The sequence below is a fragment of the Lynx canadensis genome, chromosome D3 (genome assembly GCF_007474595.2).
Source record: "Lynx canadensis isolate LIC74 chromosome D3, mLynCan4.pri.v2, whole genome shotgun sequence".
NCBI classification, from domain to species: domain Eukaryota; kingdom Metazoa; phylum Chordata; class Mammalia; order Carnivora; family Felidae; genus Lynx; species Lynx canadensis.
Window position 1 is genome coordinate 68207244 of NC_044314.2, and position 10227 is coordinate 68217470.

The 10227-nt window shown below is 49.7% G+C and overlaps 1 protein-coding gene across 1 annotated transcript in view; it reads left to right on the plus strand.

The window, feature by feature from the left end:
* The window catches only part of SEZ6L (seizure related 6 homolog like), a 187151-nt gene extending 183354 nt beyond the window's left edge, over window positions 1-3797 (plus strand). Inside the window, 1 exon segment of the mRNA XM_030335829.1 lies at window positions 520-3797. Coding sequence (XP_030191689.1) covers window positions 520-549 — 30 coding nt within the window. The 3' untranslated portion in view covers window positions 550-3797.
* Window positions 3798-10227: the final 6430 nt, after the last annotated feature.

Genomic DNA, 10227 nt, shown 5'->3' on the forward strand with positions numbered 1-10227 from the left:
TATTACACACGCTCTATGAATATTGGAGACATTGAATTGGTTGGTATCCACATGTTTTAGACATTTTAGATATGGCACCAGTAAGAAGAGGTCATATGTTATTTCACATTCCATGTACTTTGTTTCTAAATCCTAAAAGAAGGTCAGGCTGATTTTTAAAAATTAGCATTTTAGAAACTAGATCTTATTAATGCTTATTAGTGTAGTGTATCAGTCACCCAGCACTATAATAATGCTGAGTAACAAATAATCCCAAAACTCAGTCACTCAAAGCAACAAATGCCAATTTGCTCACCAGTCTGCAGGATGGTGCTTTCAGCTCGCTGTGGCTGAGTGATAGTCCTGGTTCAACCGTGCTCACTGTCACATCCGGGACCGGCAGGTTGTTGGCCGGGGTGGCTCAACTTTGCTACTCACATTACTCACCTCCTTGCTGGGTCGAAAGGCTATCAAGGCACGCTCTGACCGCGGCTCTATCACACAAGGGTTTACTCGATCTGTTGCTTCTGTCTCTTGCAGGAAACCAGGGAGTATGAGGTGTCCATTTAAGGAGAGCTACGCGTGAGAAGGGAACTCACAGATAGGAACTCAACTACACCTCCTCGAGAGATTCATCCAGAGACCACGCGGCATTTGATTGAAACCCCCAGAATGTTTTGTCCGTCTTTTCTTTAGAGTCTTTATGGAAGATTTCCTGGTTTTTTTTTTCTTCGCTGTATTTATTATATTTAAAATTGAAATAGGGGTGGTTGGAGGTGTTGGAACTACAGCCAGATTCATGAGACAGCCTCGACTCTGAGGGCAGACAGAGGACCAGCAAAATGACCAACGTGGCGGCAGAGGGGAAAAAAGGCACAAGCAGACGCTGGGTTTCTCCATCAGCAACGCCAGGCAATGGCGGCATCACATCAACCTCACGCATCTTTGGGGTCCACGCCCACGGTGCTTTTAGGACAAATCCAAGCCCAAGATTAGATTGGAAAGGGTGCGTCTTGGTGGATTAACTCGGGTCGGACTCGAGCTTGAACAGGTCTGCTCCCAAACAAACCCCGGGGTCGCTCTTCTGATACTCTCCTCTTCTCCAAGGTCTTGCCATGGCCCCTCCCCCTCCCCCGGTCCTCCTGAAGACGGCAGAGGGGTTAACGTGACCATTCTCGCTTGCCACCCTGGCCTCGCCAGGGGCTGGCAGAATCAGAAAATGTTTCAGAGTAAATGAGAGACCTGAAAAAGCTGGTGAAGCGTGGGGGTGACCGGGAACGTTGAGTGAGGGGACCCAGTTGATACAATGTTCTTTCCTGTGACGACTCCTTCAGTGGCAAAAGGGAAGGTTATTTATGCTGCAAGTGCCAGAGTCCATCACCTTGTTCTGCAAAGGCCACCCTCAACCTGGGACGGTAGATCTGGTGGGCTTTGGAGGCGCGGGGAGCTTCACCCACATGGTTACAAGGGTTTGTGCTGCAGGGGGAGGGACCACGTCCCGAAATCCAGGGAGGAGCTCTGTCTGTTTTCCTGGAATACTGCAACGCCGGAGCCTGCAAAATAAGGGAGACTCGCGTGCCCTGTTTCTCTAAAAAGTGTCAGAAGAAACACCTGCAATCAAGGATTTCAGAAGGGAGGGTCCTATGAGAAGAAACTGCTTTTCTGTTCTCCGAGGCTCTGCCCAGATGTTGGACGGTGGCGTGAATGCTGACCGTGGAGGGGCAGGAAAACGGGAGCAGGGGATTTAAACCCACAACGGGATCCTGGTCATACAATTCGATCCCCACGGAGGACAGAAGGAGGAGTTTCAGGCGGGAAGGGAAACCCGAACGCCTCATTAATCACCTGCACATCCTCAGATTTTATCTGCGTCCTTTTGCTCCAACCCAGTGGGACTGGTGAGCGTGTGGCTCTCAGGAAGCTTCTTCTCCAAATACGGAATAAAGAAAAGGCAAGGGGTGAGGCTACGTGGAAGGAATAGTACGGGCAAGGTAGATTTGCCTCCCTGGACCGTCTCCTCCCTAGTGACGGCCGGTGGCTCAGAGAAAGACAGCCCCCGTGCTTTCGGAGCCCACGTTGGCACCCTCCCACACTCTCCAGAATCGTTTTATGTCAGCTGGTTTTCAAACAAGAAGAGAGCTCTCGGCTGCCATGCCATTGAGAGAATGGCTGGAGTGTGTATTTTGGTTAGCTTGTCTAGACAGCTCTGGACCAGGCTAGGGCAGTTGACTTTGACATAGCCTTCTCCTGGCGAGACACCTGGGGTTCCATCTTGGGGGAATCAGAGGCCCAATACTTTCTCCTTCTGCCAGAAAAGAATCCTGCTTACATGCTCCTTAAGGTATGCATCCTGATGCACAGCAAGAGATCATTAAAGGCTGCCTTCCAGCCACCCAAAACCCACCCCACTTTATGCAAAACAAAAACCCAGAGGAGAGTCATTCCCGGATCGTCAGTAGGCAACCGTCACGTTTGGAGATGGCCCAACAATGCAAACAAGGCGACCTTTTTTTTTTTTTTTTTTTAAAGGGCAGACTCCAATCTTCTGCTTTTGTTTCTGTTTGATGCTTATTCTAACCCTAACTCTGGGTCCTCTGGAAGGAAGAACTCGATTAGTGATATTTAATTTTAGAGCATACTATGGTTACATGGAAACTAAACATTTGCCTTTCATCAAGACTGACAAAATATGAAATCCTTCTTGGCTGTTGAGGGATAGAAAGGTGTTGGTTTTTTGTTGTTTTTTTTCAGGATACCGATGTCTTAGTTCTGTCTTAGTGGTACAGCACATAGAACCATGTTTTAAACATTTATTTTCATCTAAAGATGGATCGTGTGAGCTTGGCAATGTACAGTGTGACTGAAAAGGCAGGTTGGTGTCTGTTTTTCTTTTTAGAATATCTGAATGTGTGTTTGTAAAGGCGAAAACATAAAAATAGTGCCAAAAATGTACCATGCGTCTCATTTAGGCTCATACACGTCTGTTTTTATAAGGTCGATGTTAAAACCCATCGGGATTCAATATTTTTGAACGGGATACAATCTTGAGCAACTCGAGAACCAACCCACGGGACCTTTCCTACAAGCCCCTCTTTGTTTTCAAAACAGTGGGGAAACCGTTTACAGAGATTTCGAGGTTCAAAGAATGCATGTGATGGTGGGTATTACATGCTAATTCATATAAGCTGTATCTGTCAGCTGCCGCCCTGTGCTTTACAAACACACACACTCGATCCTCTTTGCCTTGGAGCTCATCTTTTTGCTTTTTCGGCGGGGGGGGGGGGGGATGGGGAGGAGTAGAATTATTGAGCCAACGGAAGTGCTCTGGTTGCTGCGTGAGGGCCGTCCTTACTTGGTTCCACAGACGTGCTTTAAATAAGACCTTTTGCAGCCAGCTCCTTGGAAAGCCTACGGAGCCTCAGGCTGATAGCTTTGGCAACTGCCAAGCTGCCCAGCAGGAAGCAAGTGGCCGCATCATCAGGACGGTTGTATAAGCAGAAGTGACTTGGTAAATGTATGGGTAGATTTAGGCTGAATGTGAGCCTCGGGCAAAAAATGACCTTTCTTTGGAGTAAATCCAAAGGGTATGACTTTCCTATGCCCTTGAGTCGTCATGGGGGGGGGGGGGGCCATTCGAGGTCAGAGATTACGGAATGTTGTCCAGCACCCTCAATGGTAGGCTTCCACCTGGGACGTTTTCATTTTCATTTTATCCCCAATCAGAAGAAAAAGCAAAACAAACTTTCTAAGCTAGAATAATGAAGTCAAGTCATTTTCCACTTTGTATATATTGATGCTAATAAAACAAATGAAAAAGAGGCAAATCTATGGGGTTTTTGTTACGAAAACACTCCAGGATGGCCTCAAGGGGGTCGGGGGTCGGGGAGGGTTCTGGTGTCTGGGGATTGGGCTGGGGTCACACCTGCTGCCACTTTGATTGACAGGACAGGCTGCCGACTTGGGAATGCTTCCAGAATATTGGGGGAATGTTCGGAAGAAGACAGGACAGCAGCTGTCATCAGACATACTCAACGCGGGCTGCCATGACAAAGAGACAGGAGGCTTAGACAACACGGGGTTACGTCTTACGTTCTGGGGGCTGGAAGTCCGAGATCATGGTGCTGACCGATTCAGTTCCTGGTGAGAGCTCTCCTCCTTGCCTGCAGATAACCTTCTCTCTCTGTCCTCTTCTTATACAGCAACACTCCTCTGGGATTAGGGCTCCACTCTTATGACTTCATTTACCCTTCATAACCACCTAAAAGGCCCTTTCTCCAAATACAGTCACATTGGGGATTAGGACTTAAACATATTTATTGGGGGTGGGACACAATTCAGCCCATCGTTTCACCCCTGGCCCCCCAAAATTCACATCCTTCTCTTAAGCAAAATATATCCATTCCATCCCAACACCCCCAAAGTCTTAACCCGTTCCAGCATCCGCTGTAAAATCTTAAAGCCCAAAGTCTCATCTAAATATTGAAATCAGGTATGGGTCACCCTGGGGCAAATTCCCCTCGAGCTGTGAAGCTATGGAACTCAACAAAGTATGTCTTTCCATACAATGGTGGGACAGGCATAAGATAGACATTGCCATTCCACAAAGGGGAATTCACTTCCTCTCTCTGCCCCTTTCCTGCTCACGCTGTCTCTCTCTCTCAAAAATAAACATTAAAAATTTTTTTTAAACAAACAAAAAAAGAATTCAGAAGGAAGAAAGGGATGACTGATGGATCCCAAGTAAATCCAAAACTTAGCAAGACAAATGCCATTAGATTTTAAGGCTCAAGAATAATCTTTGGTCCAGTGTTCTGCCTAACAGGCCCACTGGGGTGGTAGCATCATCCCCAAGGCTCTGGGGGGTAGGGCACAGCCCCATCCACTCAGCTCTCAACAGGGGTGGTCTCACTCCTGAGGCCCTGAGTGGAGTCATTCTGGCAGAAACCAGAGACACGGCCCCACCCTATGAAACCAACAGGGAAACAGATTTGCCTCCTGGACCAGTGGTGAGAGTGACAGTGTGTGGACCCCTGAATCACCTCCAGGGTCCTTCTTTGCTTCCCTTGAAGAACAGCACACTCTAACAGCTGGGTAGCTGTACGGTCAGACCCTGTGGAACCCAAGAAATATCACAGCCCTTCCTTCATTCCGTCCAATTGTCTCTCACCCCTTTGTGGTTCAAACGGGCAATGTCTTTACACATATCATGCCATCATCTGCATTCCTGGCTTCTGCAGAGATGACTGGTTAAACTGAGCCTCGCCCACGATCTCTTCAACTAATGGTTGTTCAGCCACACCTTTACCATTCTCTTCCGGCCAAGCGTTCTCATTTTTCTGCAATATGGACAGGCTGAGAATCCTGCACCCTTTATCCGTCGTTCACGCCTTCCCTCTCCTTTTGCGTTTTACTGTAAGACGTCAGGAGGAATCAAGCTATTCCTCCAACACTTTGCCCTGAAATCTTTGCAGCTGAATCTCAACCTCATTGCTTCCAAGTTCTACCTTCCTAGGAAACGCTAGAACACAGTCCAGCCGAGTTCCGTGCCACTTTATCCCAAGGATTACCTTTCTTCCAGTTTCCGAGAACACGGTCCTCATTTCTGCCTGAGACCTCAGGAGAATGGCATTGGCCGTCCATTTTTTTTTACTAACATTTATTCACGGCGGTGTAGGCTTTCTCTAGCTTGCATCTCAAAACCCCTCCAGCCTCTACCCATTACTGAGTTCCAAAGCTGCTTGCACATTCGTTTTCCATTGTTACTCATGAAGTGGAAAGATCCTGGCGGGAAATAAACTAACGGAGCCCAAAGAAGACAATTTGACCCAAATGTGACTCCAAAATTGCTTTCCCTGAATCCTTCAAGTTCAATTTGCTCTCCAGTAACTGAGCAGAGGATCAAGGGGTGAGGAATAAGGGAAGGATGGAAGATGATTCCATCCACCGACAGTCTTTCCTCTGACCTAAAATGCCACAAAATACTGAGCAAAAAAAAAAAAAAAAAAAAAAAAAAAAGGAGAGAGAGTGGAAAAGTCAACTGTTTTGTAACTGTATTGGTTATGAAACAGAGATCAGGAAAAACACATTCAAATGTCCCTCGAGAGCCTGGTGATGGCAAACTCCCATGAGTGGGTCAGAATCCTGCTTATTTATTTAAAAACTCGGCTCTTGGGGTGCCTGGGTGGCTCAGTCAGTTAAGCGTCCGACTTCGGCTCAGGTCATGATCTCACAGCTCGTGGGTTCAAGCCCCACGTCGGGCTCTGTGCTGACAGCTCAGCATCTGGAGCCTGCTTCAGATTCTGTCTCTGTCTTTCTGCCCCCCTCCTGCTCATGCGCTCGCTCTCTCTCTCTCTCTCTGTCTCAAATATAAAATAAAACATTAAAAAAAATCAGCTCTTGGAGAGGTGCCATAGTGGCTCACTGAGCTCATTGAGTTCTTTGAGCTCATTGAGCATCTAACTCTTGATTTCAGCTCAGGTCATGATCCCAGGATCATGGGATCGAGCCCCATGTCAGGCTCTGCACTGAGCACACAGCATGCTTAAGATTCTCTCTCTCTCTCTGTCACTCTGCTCCTCTCCCCTACTTGCACTCTCTCTCCCTAAAATAAAAAAACAATCAGCTATTGGAATGTTCACCTCGAGTTAGAAGGTGAAGGGGTAAGAGATCATTGCTACCAGCCTAACGGGGAGGACAAGCCTGGCTGAGCTGAAATAAACATAGCTTTAAAAAAGTCATCAGAAATGAGATACAAAAGTACCCAAATGAATGAAATTTTGGAAGGAGGTGAGCCCTTCCTAGAACAGAAGAGTTTCATGTCTATTCATGTCTCTGAGAGCACGGTGAAAATGGGAGCAAAGCCACCATGGCAAGAGTGAGGAGACAAAGAGCTGCTTTGAAAAAAAATTCAGGGGCACCTGGGTGGTTGAACATCTACCTGACTCTTGATTTTGGCTCAGGTCATGATGCCAGGGTCATGGGATAGAGCCCCACATCGGGCTCTGCTCTGAGTGTGGAGCTGGCTTGGGATGCTTTCTCTCTCTCTCTTCCTCTGTCCCTAGCCCCTGCTCGATCTCAATCTCTCTCTCTCTCTCTCTCTCTCTCTCTCAATAAAGAATAAAAAAATAAAAATAAATAAAAACAAAATTTACTGGCTGCATGTGGCATGGGTGACACATAAGAACCCCAAAAACATCGGGGCACCTGGTGTCTCAGTCGGCTGAGCGTCCGACTTCGGCTCAGGTCATGATCTCTTGGTTCGTGGGTTTAAAGTGCGAGTCGGGCTCTGTGCTGACAGCTCGGAGCCCGGAGCCTGCTTCGGATTCTGTGTCTCCCTCTCTCTCTCTGCCCCTCCCCTGCTCAAGCTCTGTCTCTGTCTCTCAACAATAAGTAAATGTTTAAAACAAAAGATTTTTAAAAATAAATAAAAATAAAGCATAAAACAGGGGTGCCTGGGTGGCTCAGTTGGTTGAGTCCGACTTCGGCCCAGGTCATGATCTCACGGTCTGTGAGTTCGAGCCCCGCGTCGGGCTCTGTGCTGACAGCTCGGAGCCTGGAGCCTGCTTCGGATTCTGTGTCTCCTTCTCTCTCTGCCCCTCCCCCACTCACGCTTGGTCTCACTCTGTTTCTCAAAAATAAATAAATGTAAAACAATAATAATGAAATAAAATTTAAAAACATAAAAAGAATCCCAAGAAGCACCAGCCACAAAGCCAGTCGGTGCCTATCCCCCAGCTCTATCCCCTAGGACCTTCCTGGTGGAACTCATGGCTCGTGGCAAAGGCTGGGGGCAGGGCAGGAGAGCGGGGGTGGGGGGATATCCCTCTGTGCCCACGAAGGCAGTCTCTGCAGGACGAATTGAAATCCATGCCATCCCACGTGGCCTTCAGAAGAACTTCCTCCTAAAGATCCCAACCAGCCAGAGATGCTCCTGTCACTCTTCTCAAGTGGCCTCGTCTGTTGTGCGTTCAGTCGAACTGCTGATGCCTCCCAGGCGGTGGGTTTGTTCAAACGGAAACTCAAGAGGAGCATAATGCACTGGGGTCGTATTTAACAAGTAGGGAAGACTCATACGTCCGAATCCGATGAAAAAACTGCTCCCACCTTACCGCATCCTCACGGTACAAGTGTCACATTTTGATTTGCTTCACCAGCCAACCATGTTGCATGCGCCAGAGACATCTTTGAAACGTATAGGGTCGTTGACAAAGTAGCCAGAAGTTTACCATGTACGCACCGTGGATGATGAGGGAGGGAGGGAGGGAGAGCGCCCCGTCCACGAGAGGCGGTGCGGTCTGACGGTCGAGTACCCCAGTTCCGGAGCCGGCGAGGCTGGGCTCCTAGCCCGGCTCTGGGCTTGCCAGCTGTGCAGCCTTGAGCAAGGGACTTAGACCCCGACTGCGTCTGTCTCCCCACCCATGAAACGAGAACAACGGGTTGCTGTGCTGGGAGCCCAACGAGTCAATACAGACGAAGGGCTCGGGTCGGTGCCCGCACAGGTCGGTGCCTGTCCCGGCCGATGAGCTCATGCTTCGTCTTTGCTGCGGCCAGTCCTGGGCCAGGGGCTGGGGCTACGGTGGAGGCCATGACACGGTCCTCGCCCGCTTGGACCTTCTCATCTCGAGGGAAGACAGGCCCGAATCAACGAACCGCACAAAGCAATATGTGAGCACGAGCCAAGAAAGAAAAGGGCAGGGATGCGCCAGGCGGCATCGTGACTGGGGCCGAGCCGGCAAGCGGGGGATTTTTTAACGGGGGTCCAGGGGGTGAATAGAGTGGTGGGGGGGTGTTGGGGAAAGCATCGGGGCAAGAGGGAGCACGTGGAGGGAGGACGACGGGAGCCTGGCACCTCTGATGGACGGCTCTTGTGGCCAGAGCTGGGCAGCTGCAGGGAGGAGGGGGGCTGGGGCAGATCTCCAAGGCAAAGCCTCAGAGAGACCCATCTGGACATCTGTGTGCAGTGCTCCCTCGGGTGGCCACCTGGGGAATCCAATCCAAGGTCTGGGTGCTTCTCAAGGACTGGGGGGCCATTTATCTCAGGGACAACACAGCGCCAACGGAGAAAGGGTTATCATTTTCCATTATAAAAAACAGAAGGGTGGGCTTCTGGAAGGTCCCCTGGGGAGAAGCTCCTTGGGGACGGGGGAAGGGGGGGTACATGGCTGGAAGGACCATGGTGGGGCTGTCACTCAATCAGTTCTGGAATGGAGAGTCCCAGGAAGGAAAGGCAAGGTGATAAAAGGTCAGAGTGCATCCAGGGTGACTGGAGAACCAAGGTTCTGCTTCCTAGGCCTGGCTGCCCTGTAGGTTGAGAACAATAGTGGGGACACAGAGCCTCCCTTGAGATCAGAACCCACCCTCACCAGCAGAGATGCTTCAGACACACAGCGGGATGGACCGCCCCGGGGCCAGGGGGCAGAGCCATAAAGAACCGACCAAGGGAATCCCCGCCGGGATAATACAGTAATCATAATTAATACTAATAGTAAGTGGCAATAATAGTAGCTGGCCTTTGCTGGCTGCTCCCTGGTTCCTGTCCTTCTTGTTTTCTACATTTTAAATACACTTTCCCTTTTAGAATAGTTGAGGGATGGCCGAGGTACTCGGTGCACTGTGATATCCCACTCATTCCTGAGAGTAAGGACACTGTGATCACTATCCTCTCACAAATGTGGTACCTGAGGCTCAGAGAGGCCGTCCCTCGCCCGAGGCCGCACCGCTGGTACAAGAGGCCCGGGGGCCCCGGAGGTGTAGCTCCTGCTTGAGGTCCAGGGTAGGAAGGATGGAAAGCCAGCCTCCACCCAGGGCACCCAGGGCGCCCAGGGCACCCAGGACCAAAGTGGGCTCCCTTAGCCCGTGGACACCCTGAGAGCAGGGACTCAGGAGGAGTGTGTCTGCATTTGGCAGCTGCTAAGGGCTGAACCTCTGCGTTTGGATTTTGGCTCAATCTGTGATTAACAGCTTGTCAGGATAAGGAGCCCAGATGGACGGCAGAATCGCTACATCACTGTGGAGCGCCCCAGGATGGGGCCTCTACGTCCTAAAAGGGGGAGGAGACGTTGCTGACTGTCCTACATGAGATAGAATGTTGGGGCAGACACTAACAAGGACCCATCCCACATCTATTCCCCTGCTCTTTGCTAACAGAACCCCAGTTTTGTTCAGAGCAACGATGAGCCCGTCCTCAAACAATGGGGCGTGGCTGGTTTCAATTAGGATCGTTCTGTTATCCATTTTCCCATCCTTACT